The sequence below is a fragment of the Neolamprologus multifasciatus genome, chromosome 18 (assembly GCF_963576455.1).
Source record: "Neolamprologus multifasciatus chromosome 18, fNeoMul1.2, whole genome shotgun sequence".
Lineage (NCBI taxonomy): Eukaryota > Metazoa > Chordata > Actinopteri > Cichliformes > Cichlidae > Neolamprologus > Neolamprologus multifasciatus.
Window position 1 is genome coordinate 32,848,879 of NC_140456.1, and position 25,537 is coordinate 32,874,415.

A 25,537-nucleotide genomic window follows, 5' to 3' on the forward strand; every position below is an offset into this window, starting at 1 on the left:
TATCTTAAAATACATAAACATAAGAAGCGAGATGTAATAACTATCGCTTGTGTTGATCAACACGGAAAAAACTGGCAAATGAACAATTCAAAACATTTTGCCAGCACCCTGCAGCATGTCCACCCTTAAAAAGAAGTGTGGGGTCAAAAGCATGAATCAGCTGGCCATTACATTCTCCTTGTACAACTACTAAGCAACAGTGGCAGAAAAGTTAATATTACTTCTGTTGAGTATTTGTAACCCGTTCATGTGTTACGCCCGTCATTGCGTTGTGTTCTGGCGTGAACGTAAGAGGCAGGAGACAGAAATAAGTGTCTGTTCTGTGTGTGTCACGCGACTGCCAGTACACCTCTCCTCCGGCCATGCTGAAAGGAGCTGTGCCTGCAGCTTCATTAACACTACAATAATATAATAAATCAAATACAACAAATTGTTTTAAAACATTAACTTAAGCTCTCAAAAACAAAAAGCACAAAATAAATATGTCACTGAAAAATCATCAAAAACAACTTATAAGAACAATAAACAAAATAATTCAAAAACAAATAAACAGTCAGATAAATACAATTCAATAACCAGGACCCAATATTCTAGTGCTTATAGTTCAAACATTATACTTCAGTACAATTATATTAATAACGCCATCTAACAGGCAATACAACACTGTACTTATAAAAACAATGAATGAAAGACTGCATCTCCAAAACATAAGAACATCTCCATACCTGCAACACAGAAATAAGTGTCTGTTCTGTGTGTGTCACGCGACTGCCAGTACACCTCTCCTGACGAAGGAAAAAAGAGTGCACGCTGTTAAAAAAAAACTGCAGCGAATATGCTCACAAGCCTCTAGCGATCAGGCTAACTTAGCATGCTAGCATTTCAGCTGCGTTCTCGGCTAAAACTCATTAAAAGCGTATATTAGCGAACTCCGCCCTCCACAAAACTTATCCCGAACGAGTCTCTTAATGACAAACAAAAACGCGGCGGTACGGCTGTATTCACATTGCAGCTTGGCATCTGAACAAACTTTAATTAGCTGAGAGCAACGTAGCAGTGACTTTTCTCCGGCCATGCTGAAAGGAGCTGTGACCGGGGCACACATGCACGCGCCTACGTCACCACGCAGCACACACACGAACGCACACAGACTCAGATCACACAGGTAGGCGATTGAGATGCAAAATGACATATTTAATTAAAAAAAGGTGTTTTGGGTGAAATTCAAAAGTATTTAACACATATGTTACATATTCATAACTCCATTAATTTCTCAAAAAACAACATTCTCTCCTGTGAACAAGTCGTGCTTTAGGGGAATATTTTATTCACTGATGCCGAAGTCAGATGGTGGAATGACTTCATTAAATATGCAATAGTTATTTTACAAAAAAAAGAAATAAAAATACTAACTCTGAGGGGCCAGGTAGGAACGTTTTATATAGTATATAATATTCAATTCAATTTTATTCATACAGCTCCAAATCACAACAACAGTCACCTGAAGGTCGACCCTACAATAATACATACAGAGACAAATCCAACAATCACATGACCCCCTATGAGCAAGCACTTTGGCGACAGTGGGAAGGAAAAACTCCCTTTTAACAGGAAGAAACCTCCAGCAGAACCAGGCTCAGGGAGGGGCGGGGCCATCTGCTGTGATTGGTTGGAGTGATAGAAGGAATATAATATAAAGATATAAATATATATTTTATATTTAATGCCCCACTGTAAACTATTTGCTATGTTTCAAGGTTATATATGTAATTAACTAGTTACACATATACTTATTTAAGTGATTATATATATATATATTTGTACATATATGTAATTAAGTAATTCCATATATACAAGAAGTAAAACAACCTTAGACTTTGTCAAAGTGCACTGTGAACATTCCTGTTACACTTTTGACTGTAGGTTTTTCCTTCAGCCGGCCCATTGTGTTCTCATGAACTGAATTGCTTTTTTAAACTTTTATAGGTGTCGTTGTGTTCAAGCAGTGCACACAGGTCCAAACTAACATAAAGTAAATCTTGAGGGACTATTTTAGTGTGACTGATCTTAATTGCTTCATCATATTTCATCAGAGATTAATAATGAATCAGATCCCCACCTGGGCTCTGACCCCCAGTCTGCTCCTACACATGTTGTGTAAGTGAAAAGACACATATGTCTTCATATCAACAGCAATTAGTTCATCTGAAAATCCTGTCATGTTAAAGGTAGTTAAGACAAATTTACTGGCAATTTAAAACTTGGTGTTCAAAGTCATTAATTTAGTAATGATTCTGTAATGATATCCTCATACTGTTACTTGTGCAGTTTTACAAACAAGGCTCAGTGCTTACACACACACACTGCACATGGGAATAGAAATCTAAGTGTTTGCATTCTGTGGCACAGATGTTGTGGGATCTGTCTACCTGCCCCATTTGGGATTAGTGTTAATGTGGTAGCTTCACACAGTTTAAGCAGCTCTAGGAAAGTGTTCTTAATAGTAATGTGTAATTGCCAATTTTAGTCATTTAAAAGCACGTGTTCGTCCCACAGTGCCCCCCAGGACTAAGTCCTATGAAGGATGGCACCGGGTGCTATGACCACCACATCGGCATCGACTGCTCCGACGGTTTCAACGGAGGATGTGAGCAGCTGTGTCTCCAGCAGTTGGCCCCTCTAGAGGATGACCCGACGCTCTACAACATCCAGATGTTCTGTGGGTAAGAAACAACACGTTCTGTGCTTTTTATTTTTAATTATTATAGCAATATATTTCACAATTCTGTCGTGTTAGGTTTGTCACATTTTACATGGTCTATGGTCAGTCAATAACAAAAACAAAATAAATCCCTTTGGTATGCTGCCATCGCTATATATACAGAGACAGAGACAGAGAGAGAAGAGAAGTTCCCAGATTCAGGTGATATATATAGTTTTTGCTTTTAAATGAAAACAGATGTGTATTCATAAGATTTAGTGCAAAATGAGCCCGTAAAAAACATAAAGCAGTATGGTGGTGGCACTTTAAGACTCTTAAATATACCACCATTAACATTTATTAAAGCAAACTTTGAAGTGAGTGTTGAATTAAAAATACCAAAACTAGAAAAAATGGCTTTAATGAGTTCCATTATGATCCCCTGGGGCCTGATTTATAAAAGTGTTTATCTCTGAAATTAGTTTTAAGATAATACCTAACAGTGCGCTCATTTCTGGAAGATACGGTGCATGAAAGTAAGTAAAGCAATTTATGCACCTGTGATTTATATCTCTCAAATCAACTGAAATTTAAAGAAACCTGCCTTGCTGCTTTTCCTTATGTAATGCCAACACAAATGGGGCTTTACTCAGGAATAGCCTTGGATCATGGACCGAATGGGAAAAGCAAACCTTTTGGGACTTAAGAGCGGGGTGACTTAAGCCCGGTGACGCATATCACACAGTGGATATAGTGGGTTGTAAATATTGTGTCACAAGGCTGGGCAAGAAACAAACTGTGACTCCAGTACCCTAGTATCATATCATATCATGTATATGTGTGTGTGTGTTATTCTAGTTTATTTTTTATGATGAAAATTGTTGTATAACTGACGCCTTGGAACAGCGTAGTAGTTTCTGCAAGTCTCCAAAACAGATCTCCTCATAAGCTGTAATACACTCACAACTATCCTATCAGTGTCTAACAGTGCAGGGGAAACCTTAATCTGTAATAAGGCACTTCCTATGTGCTCACTTCCACGAGCACCCTGGGTTATTGCTGCACTAACTCACTGGCATCAAAGGCTAATCCACTCTTGAACCTCGGAGTTGTCTCCTGTGTGTTTTTCTTGTGCATCTTTCACATTTTACTGTTCTTAACTACTAGTTGCAGAAACAGTTTAGAATACAATGAATTATACAGTAGCACATCTCTATGTCTTAATACTGGTGCTTGTCTATGTCATTGTGCAGTGATAGATTAACTGCACGGAAACCACGCAAACAAACAAACCATTAAAACACTTGATGTACAACAGTTTGTTGTTTTGAGCGTAAGTTTTGGCTCGACGACGTGGATAATTCTGAATATTTACCGTTCTCATCTACAGCGACACAGTACAGCGTGATGTGGTTTACTGGAACTGCATGTAGAAATTACACATTTGCAATTAATTATTGACTCCTTGGAATCAGCTGATTGTTTTTTTATTATTTATTTAGTTGTAACTAGGGATGCAACGATACCAATTTTTTCAAACCGATACGATACCGATACTTGGATCTGAGTACTTGCCGATACAGAGTACAAAAAACGATACTTCTACCACACACACACACAAATACAATTAATTGGAAGACAAGTTTTATTTTATTCTCTGCCGATAAAAAATAAAATCTTAATAAAAATGACCACAAAAAAATTTCAAGTGAAAAATAAGCACTTCTGTTAAATTATTGCAGAGTCTCCACATTGTAATTTTACAAAATATCACTGAACTATTGGCACTGTCTCGAGCTTTCAGAATAATAAATAAACACTTCTGTTTGGAATAAAATAAATACAAATTAGGTTTGAGAATAAAATAAACTTTTAAATTATTGCAGAGTGTCCATATTGTAAACAAACAAACAAAATAATTATTATAAAATAAATAATAAATAAAATAATAATTGGCCTCTTAGTGGCCAATCTAAAAAACTACAACAGAAATGACAAGCCACCCTCTGATTAATGAAATAAGTTGGTATCGGTTCATGGTATCGGTTAACTTTTCCGAGTATGAGTACACACACATTTTACAGTATCGGCCCCGATACCCGATACCAGTATCGGTATCGGTGCATCCCTAGTTGTAACATATCAAATTAATCCATCGAAAATGTTACTTTCACACAATAAAAACTGCACGAGTTACAAGCCCTCAAAGTAAGTAGAGATGGGTTTAAATTTGGTCCTTTTTAGTCACATTATTTTTACAAGCCTTCTGAATTATAGAGTACAGGAACAGGCTGATTTAACATGAATTATGTCTTAGAAAAACACTGCAGATTTAATGACATTGACAGAAACAAATACTGGACATCGTATGCATTTTCTCTTAATTCAATATAAATCATTTCAGTACTTTAAGGTCAACTTTAAAAAAGTCATATAACCACGTGGGATAGGTGACTGGTCAAAACAATTTTTATATAAATACATTTCAATGTTAGGGTCAAGATTCCTTCTCTCAGTTTATTTTCTAATAAGAATCATTTAACTCTACTTGTGTTAAGGCCTCAGTCACACAGGCTAAGAAACTGGCTGTCACCCCCTGTTTGACATGACTATATTTAATCATTTTGACCCAGAAGGGCTACAAAATGGGCCTGCTGTCAACATGTGGATTAGAAATGAGGCTTTTCACCAAGCTATGCAACAATCCTTTAAAGTATACCCAAAATGTTTTTAAGATGTCACAATCAGCAGGGCTGACTGTGTGTAGAGTGAAGGGTGGACCCAAATGCAGACGGAAACAAAATGTGAAACATGACTTGAATAACAGAAAACGAGCCGTTTATTGAGGCTGGCAAAATAACTGTAAACAAAAGGCAAAATGCAAGGCTAACAATAAACTAAACTGGGTGAGCTGAATTAACTAAAAACCTACAACAGGAACATGGACTTGACATGAGGAAACTTGACGCAACTTCTTGGCTTGCAAACAAAGCAGACGATCTGACAATGACACACTGAAAACAGAGGACTTCAATACACAGGAGGTGATTAGGGGAAGTGGGAACACATGGAGGAACAGCTGACTGACATGAGCCTAATGACAGGACAGGGGAAGTGAAACTAAATACAATGAACAAAGAACACACGACTCCTTCAAAATAAAACAGGAAACACTGAAACCAGACATGACAACACAAGCTTAACAGACCTAACACGTGATGAACGATACAAGAACTCAAACATAGAAACCAAGGAAACAATAAATAATAACTGCCTTTCCTTAACTAAAGCTAAATAGGGATGACACACAAACTAATCACAAATCTAAAATGAGACAAATACAAAATGAACTCAGAGCGCTGGGTCAGAGACCCAGCCTGTGACATAAGATTTCTCCATAAAACAGTTAGAAAACCATCCAGGGTGCTAGTTCTTATGTAAATATCCCATGATACTGATGCTCAACATCAGCCATAGAAAGCTTGGTCATGAATAGGGATGGGTACCGGTGTCCGGTGCCATGATGGCACCGGTTCTGACATAAACGGTAGTAACCAGACCGAAAAGCAGCGCACATTTCGGTGCTTTTTTTTTCCTAAACTGTGATACACTTTAGATTCTAGCCAATCATTTTACGTTTCCGAGGATAGTAGGCGGGTCCAGGTACGTACGTTCTTTTAGAGCAGAGCTACAGATTAAAAATGCCCAAGGCAAAGTCTGGCTGTACTTAACAGCAAAAGATGCAAACTCAGCAGCTGCAACAAGTGCTTTAAGCTGATACTGTGATACTGTCAAAGGAGGTAACACCTCGAATCCGATTTTTTTAAAGCCGAAAAATACACCATATTTGATAGCTTGCTGCGAGACCTCACACCGAGCACATCTACTGCGGGTGTGGTGCCTGTTATCGGACCCGGAGTTAGCAACATCCCCCAAAAACCCGAAGAGGAGAGTCCTGGCCCCTAGCCCTGCCAGTGTAGCAGGGCTAGGGGTGATGATGATGCAGCAGCAGCCGTTCTTCTCTGCGTGAGTAGCTTAATGTTGTTCGTGTGTAATTTACGTTGAGTAGGCTAACCACGTTATTACATTAATGCATGTAAGGTGAACTAGCAAACATCATCATAGCTACATGCGGCTGTCTTCTTGTTTGATGGCAGATACTCCCTTCACCCTGGCCAAAAAGGCTAAAATGACCAAAGAAAAAGTGGGAAACAGTTAAACATGAGAGGTTTTTGGACAAAGTTTGTGTTTTTTCCATTGTTTAAGCTGCTTCTAGCCAAGAGTGATACCATATATGCCCCATAGCTGCAGAAAAGGCTAACATTGTTATCTTTTTACAAAAAAAAACAGCTGAACATGAAGGTTTTTGGACCAATTTTGTGTTCTCCATTCTTTAAGCACCGGTTTGAGCACCGTTTAAGCACCGGCACCGTTTCAAAAGTACCGGTTTGGCACCGGTATCGGATAAAACCTAAACGATACCCATCCCTAGTCATGAATAGTGTGGTGTTCTTTTATTGGATTAGATGAAGTTGGTGTAAATTTTGAACATAGCATGAAGATGTTTTGAATTTTAAAAAAAAGAGACTCTTGAATAATTCTGATGAGGCTTTGACATTTCATTGTAATGCAATTAATAATAGCAGTTAATAATAACTTCCACATATAAAAAATAATACAAATCCAATAAAAACTAATCAGACCAGCTTTTTAAACTGTTCATATGTGATTCAATACGTACTCGCCTCTTTTCCTCATTTAGTTCTTTAGAAATCAATGAAATACATTTTCTTGGTTACAGCAGAGCAACCCAAATCTAGCCTGAAACTAAACATCCAAGTACACAATCCATCAGCATCATGCTGGTCTGGACAAAGTCAGCTGATTAAACAGACTGCATCTTTGGAAAGAGTTGATCTGGCTGTATCTGGGGAAAAAAACATCAGTGTAAGGTTTATGGAACAGATGAATGAACGGGGATGTATTTCTTCATGTGAGGGGATTCTTTCATGGTGGTTAACTGACAGAGCAACATAGTGTAAGTTGTCCGTTAGATTAATAGGAAATGGATATGAATGAGGCGAAGATGACGGAGGAAGAGAATAAGATGATGATGGAGGAGGTTGTCACAGGCTAATTAGTTTTAAAATATTGAGCAATTAAGACGACTTGAATGTTATACTTGACTAGATTTGCTAATATTTTGAACCACGCTGATGCTGGGTTGCTATCATCATCAGATCATCTCTTCATATGCATGTAACTAAAGTGTCTTCAAACATCAGTGGTCAGTGATGATCTACAAATGGAAACCACAAAGCTTTATATACAGAGATTAAAAGTAGGGCTGCCACGATTAGTCGACTAGTCACGATTACGTCGACTATCAAAATCATCGACGACTGATTTAATAGTCGACGCGTCGTTTGAAGCTTTGTAAGATCACAAAAGACGCAGGAATAAGTAGTAGGATTTAAGAGTGTAATAACGGACTGAAACAGAAGATGGCAGCACTGCATGTACAAGGATGCCAGCTGCCGTTAAACCCCGAAGAAGAAGAAGCTGTGTCCCAGAATTCATAGCGCAGCCCAGCTCAGTTTCCAACAATGGCGGCAGCTAGTTAGTTTTAATATTACTCTTATTATTCTTTCTGGGTCACAAAATAAACGTTTAACATATTTTCAGGCGAGAATGTAGCTGTGTAAACCTCAAATATCTGCTCAGTTTATCAAGACACCACATATTTTCAAAAGCGCTCCAACGTTTTCGGAGACGTCTGTTACCCACTAGCTCGATAGCTAGCCGGGGGCTAGGCTAACTAGAGCCGTGAGAACACTGGACTCCCGGCAAATCGTTTTCAAACCCACCGCCGTCTTTCGCTACTCAGGTTAAACATGATATATAAGTCACTTGGATAACTTAAAACTGTTATTGTTTGGCTTTTTTTGGGGGGGGTATTTTATTTGTTCCTGAGTAAATCGGTTTGGCTGAGATTAAAGTTATAGTTTTTACACAGCTGAATAAACGTCAGGAGACAACTGATTATCAGAAGTGTGAGATACTGGAGAATATACTTCGGTGTCCTGTTATAGTTTAGATAGCAAGGAGTTTATTAAACTTCACCGAAACAATCTGCAGATTTCATTAAAATTTAATAAACTATCATCTTGTCTTTATTTTTAGTTAGCACATACCTTAAACACAGCTGTAAGCTAATGATAGTTATATATGAGCAGATGCTGCTGGTGCAATAATCTGTACCTTTTACGTCCAATGGATGATGATCTGATTAGTCAACTAATCGCAAAATTAATCGGTGACTAGTGACTATCAAAATAATCGTTTGTGGCAGCCCTAGTTAAAAGCAAACTGAACAAAGTTGGCATTTTCATTCTGTCACATGAAGCCTAATAAGAACTAGCATAATATTTAGAGTTACTAGAGACGGCCACAAACCTTCTGCTAAGACATGCTGGATATGAAGAGTTTTGATCTAAAGAGAGTCTTAACATAAGATGTGTTTAGAATATCTGCAGCTCACGAGTCAAACTAGCATTTGGCCTTTTAGCTTTTGCGCTGTTTGAATGCAGAAAGCTGCCAAGATGTGTTTCTTACTTTTCTCAGTAGACATAATTAAAACAAAAGCAATGACTTTTGATCATCTCAGCTGAGAAACGGCACATTTTCTGATAAACAACACTTTTCTAATTGAACACAACAAGCTGCTGTCATCTTTAGGGCAAACATCATGTTGCAGGCGTACGAATTTGTGTCAAATTTACATAAGCGGGTGATACAGACTGCTGCTTCATTGAATTCTCAACAACAGCATTTTGTTGTCGTCTCTTCCCATAGTGCAGATGTGGCTAATCCTCCACTTTTCCCATCGGAGACTGGCATTAGCTTTGCGACATTTAGCATCCAGGAGAGAGCTTCTCATAGTTTAAATCCCTGACAGATTATCTTTTTGCTTTCCACCCCATTCCACCCCCCGTTTCACTGCCTCCACTTTGTGTGCCTTTGATTCATTTCAGAGTATATTACATACGAAGATGTCAAAACATCATCAATATGAAAGAACCTTGAGAGGACTCTCAGTGTTTGGATTCTAGCTCCTTTTTTGAAATGGGGGATTATGTGTCAGTTGAGCAGAAAGGATTTTGCTGATTCTAGTGAGTTGTGAAGTCATGAGGTGTTCATGCTTTGAAGTTAGCAAAAAGATACTTTTCTGAATAGTGATACATGAAATCATACTCTTTTTTTTTTAAATTTGGCAACTGCACAGAAACCAAAACATAAGAAATTACATGTATTAAGTTGTGGAAACTACTGTGAGGTAAAAATGACATTTTGGCTTCAGAGTGGGTATAAACGAAATATTTATAACATACTCTACTAACTTCAATAGGTGTGTCTTTCAGATATTTTCCCAATTTTTAGTTAGATTCAACCAGTGTTGCCAACTTAGCGACTTTGTCGCTATATTTAGCGAGTTTTCAGGCCCCTTAGCGACTTTTTTCTAAAAAGCGACAAATCTGGCGACTTTTTCTGGTGTTATTGGAGACTTATTTATGACGACTTTTTGACGTGAAAGAGCGTGTTGCTCTTACTCTCAACAAGCAGCGGTGCTGCCGTGGGCACCTCACCCGTGCTAAAGCGCTCACGGGCGGAGGATAGTCCTCCCCCAGCTGCAGGAGATGTTCACACCTATGCCTCCAAACTGCAAATGAATCGTGCCTGAGCGAAGCCGCTGCTCCCGCACTGACTGTAACGCAGTCAGTTCTTCTTTCACTGTTATCCTGTTTTGTGGATCACAAGGTTTAAAACTACTTATAAACACACACACAGTAACTCCACCAGAGTGCCTATTTCGGGTCACTTTTGCCGGTCCAAGCCCGGATAAAGGAGCAGGGTTGGAATTGTGACATTAAAAAACAATAATTGCTAAAAGAAATTTAATTTGTAGTTCTAAATAAATTCTAAATGCATTTAGGACGTTTTTTACTCACTTTATGTCTCTTCCACGATGTTATTTCTCTCTCCAACAACATAGGTTACAATTACATTAGCATGACCAATTATGCAAATTAGGTGATGATGTCATTTAGTGACTTTTAGGACAGCCAATAGCGATTTTCCTTACTGAGGAGTTGGTTTTGACTAACCTGACCTGGAAGGGCTCATATTTTTTAACATGACAAGATGTGCCTGACATCATCACAGTAATATTTGTGGGTAGTTATATAATATAAGCCCTGTCAGGCTGTAGACAGGATTATGCATGCATTTATAGACTGGGTGCTCAAGTAAGACGCGAAGGGGGAGGACCAACCAACATCAACAATTTTTTAATAGATCAAAGTTGGTGACTTTAGGTAAAGTAAATGTGTTTTTAATTTAATATACTTATCTACTTTTTAATAGAATTAAAAGGTAGTTATTAAAGGTCTGTCTACAGATGTGTCAGATTATTATTGTTGTTGTTGTTTACTTCAACTTTGTTCAGTTTTTCAGTGTAAACATTTTTTATTTTCAAGAATAATAAACATTTGTTGTCTGCACACTCAATAACTACAATATAATCAAAAGGAAAATGCCTGAGCAGAAAACCTGAAAATACACAGTCAATCGAGGAAGTAATTAAACCGACAGTCGGTGTTGAAAGGAAAACAAAAGGAAATCCGTGGATCGGGTAAATGACTTTAATCCCTGTTTGCTGTAGGTGCATCGAAGACTACAAACGCGGTCCAGACGGGAGGTCGTGCCTGCCGCTGTCTGAGGCTTGCACTGAGGGAATAGACTGTGGAGAAGTGCTTGATATCCCTGCCAACCAGACGGTGTTTGGAGACCTTTTCTACGGATACAACAACCACACCAAAGAGAGCACCTCTGGACAGATCCTCAAGGCCACATTCAGGTAAGCACACGAGACATTGTTCTGCCATTTGTACCTCAGCTGGGAAACACTTGGCTCAGGACTTTCAGCTCCCACAGTGCCGATATCACAGTGAATGTTTATCTTTATTTAAAGAGAGAGACTTTTAGCTTGTTCTCAGCACAACCTCCTTACTCACTTTTTTTAAACTTTATTCATTTGAGGACTAAAATTCTAAGGAGCATGTATGTATGCATATTTGCTAAAAGTCTTCTCAGTACAGGTGTGACTGGACTATATGTTTGACACACAAAGCAGATTCATAGATCCTAGTCAATGAGCCTTTGACGGGAGTAGAAGTACAACAGAGAGCTGAAAGAAAGACTAAGGACAGCACTAAGGTTCCCAGTTAAAATGATGGCACCCTTAACAGAAATCCCATCCAAGGCTGAACATAGATTATATATATCAACTGCTTGTTAAACACTGCTGCTTGCTGTCTTCACTCAAGCTCAAAACCTATTAGTTTTCCCTCGTACGAGACTGAAGAACAGGGGAGACAAAGCCTGTCGTTCTCCAAGGCTCAGGACCGGTTCACCACTCCAGCTCCATTTAGCTGACTCAAATGTTTCTGTTTAATCTTCTATTGATGTTCCTTTTGTTTTTTTATTTCGTTTTAGTTTTACTTTGTGATTTTTCTGTGAAAAATGAGTGTCTGTGAATAAACGTTACTTATTCAACGGGACCTTCACCAGGCTGGGCAAAGGATTCAGAGAAAACTGGATAATTATGTGGTCGCGGCTGCTTTAGGGAAAAACACTTGGTAACTACTTTACACACTCAACCTCTTAAGCACCAACGCCCCCAGATGTGGGGGGAAAAGGGAGGAGATCGCATTTAGGGTTAGGTGTGCGTGCTTAAGATGTTAACTTCACACTTTATGAGTGCTGAAAATAAGGTAACTACCACTGCTGCTGGTAGTTACCTGCTTACTAGGTCAGACTGATGCTCTTTTAAATTATATCAATCTACAAAACACTGCAATAAATAAAGATTACTGCTTTAGCTTTTCTCTCCAAATATCTATAGCTACAGCAGTAGGGATGGGTACCGGTATCCGGTGCCATGATGGCACCGGTTCTGACATAAACGGTAGTAACCAGACCGAAAAGCAGCGCACATTTCGGTGCTTTATTTTGGTGCTTTTTTTTCCTGAGATGTCACACACTTTGAATTCTAGCCAATCATTTTACGTTTCCGAGGATAGTAGGCGGGCCCTTTTAGAGCAGAGCTACAGATTAAAAATGCCCAAGGCGAAGCGGTCAAATGTCTGGCTGTACTTCACAGAAAAAGATGCAAACTCAGCAGCCTGCAACAAGTGCTTTAAGCTGATACTATGCAAAGGAGGTAACACCTCAAATCCGATGAAACACCTGGCGACGCATAGCGTTTTTTTTTTTTTTTTTTTTAAAAAGCGCCGTATTTGATAGTTTGCTGCGAGATCTCACACCGAGCGCATCTACTGCGGGTGTGGTGGTGACGGATGATGATGCAGCAGCAGCCGTTCTTCTCTGCGTGAGTAGCTTCATGTTGTTCGTGTATAATTTACGTTGAGTAGGCTAACCACGTTATTACATTAATGAATGTAAGGTGAACTAGCAAACACTGTCGTAGTTACATGCAGCTGTCTTCTTGTTTGATGGCAGATACTCCCTTCATCCTGGACAAAAAGGCTAAAATGACCAAAGAAAAAGTGGAAAACAGTTAAACATGAGAGTTTTTTGGACAAAGTTTGTGGGTTTTTTTTCCCATTGTTTAAGCACTGCTTCCAGCCAAGAGTGATACCATATATGCCCTATAGCTGCAGAAAAGGTCAACATTGTTATCTTTTTACAAAAAAAAAAAACAGCTGAACATGAGAGGTTTTTGGACCAATTTTGTGTTCTCCATTCTTTAAGCACCGGTTTGAGCACCGTTTAAGCACCGGCACCGTTTCAAAAGTACCAGTTTGGCACCGGTATCAGATAAAACCTAAACGATACCCATCCCTATACAGCAGTGATATCAGTTTTATAAATATAAAGCACTGATGTTTTTCAGTTTTGCTTTTTAATTGGTTTCACAGTGGACAAGCTCAGGCCCCGCCCCTCACACCTCAAAGGCTTTACTTCCTTATAGAGCTGAATGCAAAGATTTACGTTTGCAGTACAGAGTTTAGTCTGAATGCCCACCAAAGTATGTTCCCTTTAGCAGAGACGCAGACTTACAGTGTGTATTGATGCAAATATGAACATACCCAGGTATCCATAGCGATAAAGCTTACAAGCTTTGTGTTACTTTACAATAAAGATGCAACAATTATAACAATGTTTGTTTGTGTCAAACCACAGAAGCAACAGATTTTCATTTGCTCCCAGTGGACTCAGTTAAGTCACTTTAGTGGTGCACAGAAGGACAAATGAAGCTGTGGTAACACATCAAAACTGAAAGGACGCGAAAGTTGTTTCTTTCTTTTTTTTCTTTGTTTCTTTTTTCTTGTTATTTTTAATTGTTGTGCTTAACATACACACAGAATTTAACATATCTGAAGACGTACCAAATAAATGTTCATGTTTTCCCTTTAGGTATAAAAATTCTGTTTTCCCTCAAAGTAATAAATCAGGGAACAGCATTTAACCTCCCCATCTCCATATGTAGTCGGTGTTGTTTGCTCTTTATGACACTTTGTATAGGGCTTTGGAGCGTGATGTCACGAAAGGGAAGCGTGGTTAGGATTTTTGGTTGAGGCGGCATCTCCCTGGGCCGAACAAAGCTCAAGCGAAAGAGGAGCGAAAGCACACACATCAGCTACAGTTCGTACTTGCTGTGTGGTCGGCTCTAATGTTCGATCGCACGACTGGCAAGGGAATAAGCTTGAGAATGGTTTGTCTTTTTATTCTTTCCCAACCTGGAAGCAACATGAGGGAGCTCATATAGCGGACCTTACCAAAAGAAGGCGTCTAGCCTGGATAGCCGCCGTGAGACGAGCTGATATCCAGTTCGCTTCCATCTCCAAATATCTGTTGGTGCTCCAGACATTTTCATTCCAATAAGTTCAATATATGTTCATGTCACTCTTTATAGCTTAATAATTTTATTGTTGAAGCGCTCAGAGGTTATAGAAATTGCGAACAAACATCGTATTGAGTGACTTTGCAGACATGCTATGTAAAGATTCGCTAATTCTATCGCACAACTGTAGGGAAGCCAAACAAATCCAGACTGGGTACCAACGCTGCACATGGGGCACTCCGAAATACGAACTTCACATTCTGACCGTCTCAGACAGCAAACGCAACGACAACAACAGAGAGCGCTAGTCGGAGGTAAACACCACCCCACCCCAACCAAAGGGTTTTAAGTTATATCTTACCGGATTATCAATGTAGTAGTTTGCATCTACTTTACAATTATGGAGACATAATATGACAACGAGATTTTTGCAATTCATTGATAAATGTATAACATTAATTGTGGTGGGGGGTGGACAATGGCCATTATACTCGGCGCACTCCAGCTGACTTACCTTGGTTTGAATGACGACGTGCTCACAGTTTGCACCCAGCCATTAGTAAACTGGATGTGCGCCTCCAGCGATTGGTAATTACGAAACTGGTTCGCTGTGTATGCTCTGACTCCACAAACAAGCTACGTAAAGATACCGGGGTAGGACGATAGCGGTAAGTCGTCTGGGTCTCTACTCCACTGGCGTATTTCATACGCGTCCACATTTATGATGCACTCTATTATTTGCAAGTACCGGCGCTTCGCCTCCGGACGCAATCAGTCTCTATACCGTCCGTTTTCTTTTGAGCAGCTTTCAAGCATGTTTCATGCAGTCGTCCTTCCGACACAATGTGTTTGTTTTGATTCGTGGCCCAGGAAAATGGCGCCACGCTCCCACAATACTTTGCGGTGTGACGTCAACTCCAAAGCCCTATGTTCCATGTTGACCTCATTATTATCTGCAATTCTTATGTTCTTCTGTACTGAAAACCCAAAACTCGAGAAGCAACAAACAATAAAAGAAAAAGGGAAATTTAATTCCACCTTCATTCACACAGATAATTATCATTGTGCCCAAAGCATTTTTAAGAAACGACGCCGCTGATATTGGCATTAGTGCTGTGGCTCAACCTTTCAGCTTTTCTTGGAGTAGAACATGGTTCAGGTCACACAATGGAAAAATGGAAGCTGTTCATACATACAGTGGGGCAAAAAAGTATTTAGTCAGCCACCGATTGTGCAAGTTCCCCCACTTAAAATGATGACAGAGGTCAGTAATTTGCACCAGAGGTACACTTCAACTGTGAGAGACAGAATGGGAAAAAAAAATCCATGAATTCACATGGTAGGATTTGTAAAGAATTTATTCGTAAATCAGGGTGGAAAATAAGTATTTGGTCACCTCAAACAAGGAAAATCCCTGGCTCTCACAGACCTGTAACGTCTTCTGTAAGAAGCTTTTCTGTCCCCCACTCGTTACCTGTATGAATGGCACCTGTTTGACCTCATCATCTGTATAAAAGACACCTGTCCACAGCCTCAACCAGTCAGACTCCAAACTCCGCCATGGCCAAGACCAAAGAGCTTTCGAAGGACACCAGGAAAAGAATTGTAGACCTGCACCAGACTGGGAAGAGTGAATCTACAATAGGCAAGCAGCTTGGTGTGAAAAAATCAACTGTGGGAGCAATCATCAGAAAATGGAAGACATATAAGACCACTGATAATCTACCTCGATCTGGGGCTCCACGCAAGATCTCATCCCGTGGGGTCAAAATGATCATGAGAACGGTGAGCAAAGATCCCAGAACCACACGGGGGGACCTGGTGAATGACCTGCAGAGAGCTGGGACCAAAGTAACAAAGGTCACCATCAGTAACACACTACAACGGCAGGGAATCAAATCCCGCAGTGCCAGACGTGTTCCGCTGCTGAAGCCAGTGCATGTCCAGGCCCGTCTGAAGTTTGCCAGAGAGCACATGGATGATACAGCAGAGGATTGGGACAATGTCATGTGGTCAGATGAAACCAAAGTAGAACTTTTTGGTATAAACTCAACTCGTCGTGTTTGGAGGAAGAAGAATACTGAGTTGCATCCCAAGAACACCATACCTACTGTGAAGCATGGGGGTGGAAACATCATGCTATGGGGCTGTTTTTCTGCCAAGGGGACAGGACGACTGATCCGTGTTAAGGACAGAATGAATGGGGCCAAGTATCGTGAGATTTTGAGCCAAAACCTCCTTCCATCAGTGAGAACTTTGAAGATGAAACGAGGCTGGGTCTTCCAACATGACAATGATCCAAAACACACCGCCCGGGCAACAAAGGAGTGGCTCCGTAAGAAGCATTTGAAAGTCCTGGAGTGGCCTAGCCAGTCTCCAGACCTCAACCCCATAGAAAATCTGTGGCGGGAGTTGAAAGTCCGTGTTGCTCGGCGACAGCCCCAATACATCACTGCTCTTGAGAAGATCTGCATGGAGGAATGGGCCAAAATACCAGCTACTGTGTGTGCAAACCTGGTAAAGACCTATAGTAAACGTTTGACCTCTGTTATTGCCAACAAAGGTTATGTTACAAAGTATTGAGTTGTATTTTTGTTATTGACCAAATACTTATTTTCCACCCTGATTTACGAATAAATTCTTTACAAATCCTACCATGTGAATTCATGGATTTTTTTTTTTTCACATTCTGTCTGTAACAGTTGAAGTGTACCTCTGGTGCAAATTACTGACCTCTGTCATCATTTTAAGTGGGGGAACTTGCACAATCGGTGGCTGACTAAATACTTTTTTGCCCCACTGTAATCTGGAGGCAAATGTGTCTCTACTGGTAGGAAGAAAAGATCAGATCAGTATCTGTAAAGGTTATTTCATGGTGGAGTAAGTAGTTTTTGTGCCATTTCCCTTTCTGAAAAAGGAAATGACAAAACAGGATGTTTCTCCTGGCTGCGTATTATTTAACACAAATAAAATGCATTGCCTCTTTTGAGAGACCTAATGTATATATCCAACCGTACAGGTGAAAAGCAACGCACTGTCCCTCTCATAATCTCCACAGAGATCAGAATGATTAGTGGAGTGCTTTGAGGGTGGTTAATTAGCACTCGCTGCATGTGGCAATCATTTCCACTAAACTCAGGAAGCCGGAAGGTCAGCAAAGTCATCTGCGGCTCACGAATTTAATTTCGGCCATGCATGGATTCTGCTGCCCGGAGGCCAATCACCCACTTAGGCATCGACCACTCGAGTCGTAGAGAGGAAGGGACGCGTGAGCCAGGTTAATAGTTAATATCATCAAGAATCTAAATCTCAAAAGCTCTGATCTCATTTGAAAGCGCTTGTGCTTCCTGTTCAGATGAGGTGGTGGAAGAGGAAGGAAAGACTCTGTAGGGAGGCATGGTTAATGCAAGGCCTAATTATTGGAGATAGCACCAAATGGATTGAAACTGACCAGCAGTCAGTGTGCTGAAATTGAATCTAAGGAACAAATTGGCTTGAAAGTAAAATGAATCAAAGTTGCAGGAAGAAAGCGTTGCATCCACAGATGTGTGTCAGCAGTTGTTCCAAAACCAATAACATGAACATAAGTGTAACAGTGAATGTTGGCCTTTGGAAATGCATGCGTAGCTTACAATGCTATCTGTCACCAAGGAAACTGAATGTCAAATTTAATGATACATAGCAAGAATTACTAGCTGGCGGTCAAGTTTCAAATGAGCGCAAAAAGAGCTTCCTGTAATGAACATTGCAAAGCTGTATTTTATGTAGCACCTCAGAACCTCCGATATATTTTAGTGACAGAAAATCTTGGATCTTAACAAATTCTGTGTTAAAAGGGCAAATTATACACCGCATGTCTACTTAACAAATATCAGCCAATGACATGGTCACGGTGCTAATCCTGTCAGCTAAGAACAGCAAACCGAGGTTACAGTTTGCAAGTGTTCACTAAAATAGTCAACAGAAAACTGAAGCTGGTCTTATCCTACCGTGAAAATGTTCTTATGTGACATTTGGATGGCAGGAATGTGGCATGAACGGTTTGGAAGCATGGATCCCACCTGCAGTTCAGACTGGTACTGGTGTAATGGTTTGAGGGGCATTTTCTTGGCACACTTTGACCCTCTTAGAGCCAACTGAGCATCACTAATGTCCATTTTGCTGAACATTTAAATGTACAAATGATAAACCATGACAAATGCACATACTGAGAATTGGGACATTTTAAACTGACTATTTAAATACTTTCTGTGAAAGTGAAACAACAAATATGAACTAGAAAAAATTTGCATTTCCTGCGAAAATGCTGTGTGGATGCCTTAACGCTGAAGATGTCTGCTGAAAAAAGCTGAAAAAGTTGAAAGTTTAAAAAAATGTTGCCCTGAGCAGGATTTGAACCCGGCCCTTCTGGTCTCAAGGCGGCTACCCATCTCACTGAGCCAAACTCATTCTCACGACAATTCTGCTGAAATGAGCAGCAGCTGCTGAGAATTGTGCTGATAAGAGGTGAAGAGGTTGAAAACTTTGCAGAAAAGAGGTGAATCAGAAGAATTTCTGCTGAAAAGAGGTAAAGAAGCAGAAAGTTGCCCTGAAAAGAGATGAATCAGCAGAATTTCTGCTCAAAAGAGTTTTTTCTGAAAACAGCTTAGATTTGTGCAGAAAAGAGGTGAAAATTCTGAAAATTTTGCAGAAGAGGTGAATAAGCAGAATTTGGGCTGAAAAGATGTGAAAATTCTGCTGAAAAGAGCTGAATGAGCAGAATTCTGCTGAAAAGAGGTTTTTGCTGAAAACAGCTGAAAAAGCTGGGATTTGTGCTGAAAAGTGGTGAAAAAATGTAAAATTCTGCTGAAAAGAGGTGAATGAGCAGAATTTCTGCTGAAAAAAGTTTAACTGTTAACTGAAAGAAATGTTGCCATAAGCGGGATTTGAACCCGAGCCTCCCAGTCTGAGAACGGCTGCTCATCTCACTGAGCTAAAACACAGGTCAACCCGGCGAGGAAAATCAGTGACGCCACTGATGAGATGGCAGAAATGGGCAAAAAATATTGCAAACAAAATTCAATATCTCAACAAGTATAGAAGTTATGAGCACCAAAAGTCATAGCCGGCATTAGCAGAAAGAGCAGAATTTTTTAACCTCTTAAGCCCCAACGCCCCCTGATACGGGGGCAAAAGGCAGGAGATCAGTTAGGCTTGGGGCTTAAGAGGTTAAGATTTGAACGGTGCAAATAGCACAAAACCTGAGGGAGTAGTTAAGCGCCAAAAAGTGTACGGAAGCAACCAGAATAATAAAGTAGGATAAAGAATAAAGAGAAACAGGAACTCAATAGTGTGGATGCCCTTTCAGGCATCCACACAATGAATAACAATAACAGTGTAACCAGGAAATTCTGCCTTATGTAAACCATAGGATGCCACGAGCTTCAGCTTTCAGCTGCAACTCATCACAGACACTTACAGTGTTTTTCTTCTACTGGATACACAGACAGAACATTACCAGGCAACATTCCTAATGGACTTCATGGTAATTAACTAGAGCTCATATAGTCTGAAAGCAGCCATATTTGTCATTTTAATCGATGAAAGTCAGCTCAGGCTCAAAATAAAAGGCCTGCTAGCATTACCTGAATGTTTGGTGCATTACTCTCTACTTAATACACAGTTTAATAAGAGATTTGCTGACACTGATGCACATCTAGTTATTTTAGTTGTTTATTTATTTTGAAGGGAACAGATTTCAAGCCTAATACTGGGATGTAGAATCCAGCATTTTGCAGAGTGTGACCAGAGCGATGGATCTGAATCTGTTGTTTGTGAGAGCCATGAAATAAATTGCAAGGTTACTCCAAGGAGGAACAGCAGGGGAGGTAGGGTGCAATTTTCCTTTTAAACGCAGGCCAGTACAGTGGATTTATTTGCTCACATGTCATTCTCCTCTGAAGCCACAAACAGTGGATTTTAGCTGACTCCCACACCCTCCACTCATTGTAGAGAGTGACACAAAGAGCCAAGTAGTGTGCACCTCTCTGACCTGTAGTCAAAGACACCTTTCAAACTGCAGAACATTCAATTACAGTATTTCTAACAGACACTCGAGGCTGCAAAAGCGCAAAGATGCGATGACCAGCCTTCGGTAGCCATTGACTTATTCATCAGCGTCTGCAACATGTAAGCGAAACAGCAGCGCGGCGCGTGAGTTCACATATTCCCTCACATATTTGCCCTCGAGTAAACACGAGCACGCGAGGCAGAGGCAAAGGGAGGGAAAATGAGAACCTCTGTGTGATGTTCACTGGCACTTCTTCAAAAGGCCCTTACCCCACGGCTCAGGAGTGGCACAAAGCATCTGTCTGCCTCAATTCAGTCGAAAGAAGAAGTCAAAATTTAATATTGTTTAACCACCGCTGTGGGTTTATACTTTGTTTGTTTTTTCCTCGCTCCAAATATATGCTACTATTTTTACCTGCCTGAATTCTTTTTCACTTCTTTGCTTTTTCTTTTTTTTGCACACTTTTCCACTTTCATGCACTGAAAGTAAAAAGAAAAAGTGGTAAGCATTCGTCCAAGTCAACATTTTGGCTGCCGTTTGAGGAGAAATGCGTTTGCTGGGGAGAGAAACGGAGCAGCTCTGTGGCCCCGTCAACGATAGAGAAAAAGTGGGGGAGATAAAAGGGAAGCGGCAATAACAGCGAGCAGGTGGCCAGCAGCACAACACACACGTAACACTCACTGGTACACAAACCTGGGTTTTCAGGTATGCACATACTGTAAATGCACACACGCAGCGCTTGTTTGATTCTCTCTGCCCAGCGTGGTGCATCTTTCAAGCTCATCAGCCCTGAAATGCTTCTCATGTTTTTTGGAAAGGGGAAAATACACCCTTCCCCTCGTTGCACAGAACGGCATTATCATTTCAAATACACAAGTTTTTTTTTATTTGATTTCCTACTGGAAGAGATCCAGTCATTGGCAGCAGGGCCGGTGGGGCACGCGGTGATTCTGGTTACAGAGCGAGACGTCTGTGAAGGAGATCCTATCACGGTGACATCTCGGGGGTGCGATATGATCTGGGTTCAAATTACAGAGCTCAGTGACAGAGTCTCTATCTTCCCGTCTCTGCGGGAGCCGGTGGACTCCAGTAATGAGATGTTAAAAAGCTAACCTCCTCTCATTACTCCTAACAGTGTCTCTCTCTCAACTCCTCTCTCTATTGCTTTCTCACACGACGAGCTCAGAACAGGTTTTAATGAATATTTTAGTGGCCTTTGTTCTCATTTTGCTGCCTGCTTGGGATCAATGATTAAGACCACACTCCCACCTGACAGCCCATCACTCTCTCACCCCACTATTTTGTGTCAGAATCTCTCCTCTCTTATTTTTTTGGGCTCGTTTGTACCACACCCTCGACACGACGCCCTCAAGAGGAATACCTTCATTGACTCAGTTAATTAAAATATGAAATATGCTCGCTGCAGACTAATGGAGACAGCGGGTTGGGAATGGGTTGCTAGTGGCCCTGATTGTCTCTTATTGAAAGCCACGAGTTTATTGAGTTGCATAGTCAGGGGGGATCGTGGCGAGGAGAACAGAAAAGAAAGTGAAAGAAGTGTTGTCGTAAATCAAAAGTGTCCTGGTGTTTTGTCTCATTTCACATTTTAATAATTCATCAAACAGGTGGCTGCTTCACCACAGCTCCTGCTAAAGAAGAAGAAGAAAAAAAGTCTTTAGTAAGTTTTGGCAGTTTTGCAAGAGTTCATTGAACTTGAAGAGAGAAAATGAATAATGACATCCTTACAGTGCCAGATGGCTGCTAAATGTTACATGCCATCCTCTAACAAAATCACAGTGAAAATTGTCAAACGCAAATGCAGCGATAGCAACCACATAACCCGCTCCACGTGTATCTATGGGAGAGAAAAATCCAATCGTGGTCGTCAGTGAAACAACTGAGATTCAGTCATTACGTTCCCAATTTGTGTGTTTTGTTCAACTGACAGCTGAAATCACGCGTAATTACTTTCAGCAGAAAATGACAAGCTTTTGACTCAGTGTCAGTAAAATCACAGCCTTGTTTGCTATTGTTTTGTAGAAACTACAAATATAGCAACGATAACGAGCCGTTTTAGTTTTTAGTACACGCTGATGATCCTTATCATATATTGAGAAGCATCCACGTCTTTATTTTGTCTTTTTCCATCATTCACCAGGTGTTACAACGGGAATTCCTCCCAAAAGGTTGACACAAAGTGGATTGGGAACATTGAGCATTTTGGACATGCCAACAATCCCTCAGTGTTCACCCCACTTACCAGATTGGTTTCTCAGTCACCAGTGTTGGGAAGGTTACTTTTAAAATGTATTCCATTACAGATTACAGAATACATGCCCCAAAATGTATTCTGTAACGTATTCTGAATACTTTGGATTACTTAATATATTATCATGCTGTTTACAACTACATGAATGTACTATTGCTGTGATTTATTACTGTTACTGAAGGTCCGCGGCTCCGAACCGTAGTAAAGGGACCTCTGGCTAATACGGTGGGTTCGTGTCGGGCCCTTTAGCTGAAAACTAGCTTTACTTTGTTGTCTGGGTCAACTTTGCTAGCGAGAGACAGAGAGAGGCGTTGAAAGGCTGCTGCAACAAAACTTATTGTTTTTGGAGGAAAACACGAACACGGTGTACAGTCGAGTCTTAATATCTTACTTACAACTGGGCTCGTCAGGCTCTCTTCTTGGCTGCAGTGGTTATTATTATATTTACATGCTTCCAGCTCCCGTTTCTGCTCGATGACAGCTCGTACTTTTCCTTTTTCTCCCTCCCTCGCTCACAGACACATAACGAGTATGGCAGTCCATTCTCCCTGCAGCACGGACTACACTGCCCATGATGCTACATTCTTTAGAGCTATACCTGTAGCATTCTGCCTGTTAGCTTAGCACAACAACAACAACTGTGCGCTCTCACCCAGGAAACACGCAGAGAGAGCGTCACCCTGTAACCATGGCAACTGTAACGCTGCCGCCTGGAACAACAGAACGTAGCTGTCAAACAAAACCCAAACAGTCCTGACCCGCCACAATATGAAACAGGGAAGTACCGCCGTGTAATCCATTTATTGCAACAAAGTAACTGTATTCTAAATACCACCTTTTTAAACGGTAACTGTAACGGAATACAGTTACTCATATTTTGTATTTTAAATACGTAACGGCGGTACATGTATTCCGTTACTCCCCAACACTATCAGTCACTGCTTTCACTTCCACACAGTGTACCTTTTAGGTGCTCCCTGCTACGCTTATATTTCCTAAAATTTGCATTCCATCTTCTTGAACTCTTCCAGTTGTCATGCTCATCGTATCTGAACCCTTCATCTTCTAAATTTGGAGTAAAAAGGAGTCACAGTGGCACGTTCCAAATGGTGTAGGAATGCCGGCAGTGGTCGGGAGTAGGGAGGCACCTTACCCAAGCAGAGTAGTTTGAAGGGGGATGTCTTTAATTGTCAGAGTCATTTAACTTTTGGATTGCATGGTCGGATGTAGGACTTACAAGTTAAACATATTTACTGGACTAATGGATTGAAAGGGCAATTCATAGTTTTTTCCTTCTTTTTTACCTGAAAAAATAAGCAGTGTTGGGAAGTAACGGAATACATGTACCGCCGTTACGTATTTAAAATACAAAATATGAGTAACTGTATTCCGTTACAGTTACCGTTTAAAAAGGTGGTATTTAGAATACAGTTACTTTGTTGAAATAAATGGATTACACGGCGGTACTTTCCTGTTTCATATTGTGGCGGGTCAGGACTGTTTGGGTTTTGTTTGACAGCTACGCTCTGTTGTTCCAGGCGGCAGCATTACGGTTGCCATGGTTACAGGGTGACGCTCAATCTCTGCGTGTTTCCTGGGTGAGAGAGCGACTTTTTGTTGTTGTTGTGCTAAGCTAATAGGCAGAATGCTACAGGTATAGCTCTAAAGAATGTAGCATCATGGGCAGTGTAGTCCGTGCTGCAGGGAGAATGGACTGCCATACACGTTATGTGTCTGTGAGCGAGGGAGGGAGAAAAAGGAAAAGTACGAGCTGTCATCGAGCAAAAACGGGAGCTGGAAGCATGTAAATATAATAATAACCACTGCAGCCAAGAAGAGTGCCTGACGAGCCCAGTTGTAAGTAAGCTATTAAGACTCGACTGTACACCGTGTTCGTGTTTTCCTCTGAAACAATAAGTTCAGTTGGAGCAGCCTTTCAACGCCTCTCTCTGTCTCTCGCTAGCAAAGTTGACCCAGACAACAAAGTAAAGCTAGTTTTCAGCTACGAGCCCGACACAGAACCCACCGTATTAGCCAGAGGTCCCTTTACTACGGTTCGGAGCCGCGGACCTTCAGTAACAGTAATAAATCACAGCAATAGTACATTCATGTAGTTGTAAACAGCATGATAATATATTAAGTAATCCAAAGTATTCAGAATACGTTACTCTCATTGAGTAACGTAACGGAATACGTTACAGAATACATTTTGGGGCATGTATTCTGTAATCTGTAATGGAATACATTTTAAAAGTAACCTTCCCAACACTGAAAATAAGATATAGTGGAGTAAATAGAAAGCATGACCTCTTTATACATTTAAAGCAACACTATTTCTAGGTACATTTGTCCACAGTAGTCAAGTACTTTTTGCAGAGCCGTTGCTCTAAGTGTCCAGGAGATCCTAATTCTTTTGTGAAATCTCTCCATATTGCTGACATCAATGAATGATGAGTGTTATGCGATGGGTTTCAGGACTAGACTTTCTAGTTGCTGAATGTAGCTCTTTAAGATTTCAGGCTTTGCTTCCTCAAGCACTGAATAAAGCATATTACCTGTAGTAAAGTAAAACTCTCCTGTACATATTTTATT

At 40.5% G+C, this 25,537-nt stretch overlaps 1 protein-coding gene and 2 long non-coding RNA genes across 12 annotated transcripts in view; all 3 read left to right on the forward strand.

Annotated features, from left to right (window-relative positions):
- Positions 1 to 25,537, forward strand: part of astn1 (astrotactin 1) — a 587,946-nt gene that overhangs the window by 272,262 nt on the left and 290,147 nt on the right. For all 10 annotated transcript variants that reach the window (XM_085141198.1, XM_085141199.1, XM_085141203.1 and 7 more), the window contains 2 exons: positions 2,557 to 2,723; positions 11,424 to 11,618. In XM_085141198.1, coding sequence (XP_084997324.1) covers positions 2,557 to 2,723; positions 11,424 to 11,618 — 362 coding nt within the window. The remainder of the gene's footprint in view (positions 1 to 2,556; positions 2,724 to 11,423; positions 11,619 to 25,537) is intronic.
- LOC146498427 (uncharacterized) lies at positions 2,730 to 5,842 on the forward strand. The gene is made up of 2 exons (XR_014870846.1): positions 2,730 to 4,202; positions 4,834 to 5,842. It is a non-coding gene; the product is annotated as an uncharacterized LOC146498427 (long non-coding RNA).
- LOC146498428 (uncharacterized) lies at positions 19,083 to 19,990 on the forward strand. Its single transcript, XR_014870835.1, has 2 exons — positions 19,083 to 19,133; positions 19,294 to 19,990. It is a non-coding gene; the product is annotated as an uncharacterized LOC146498428 (long non-coding RNA).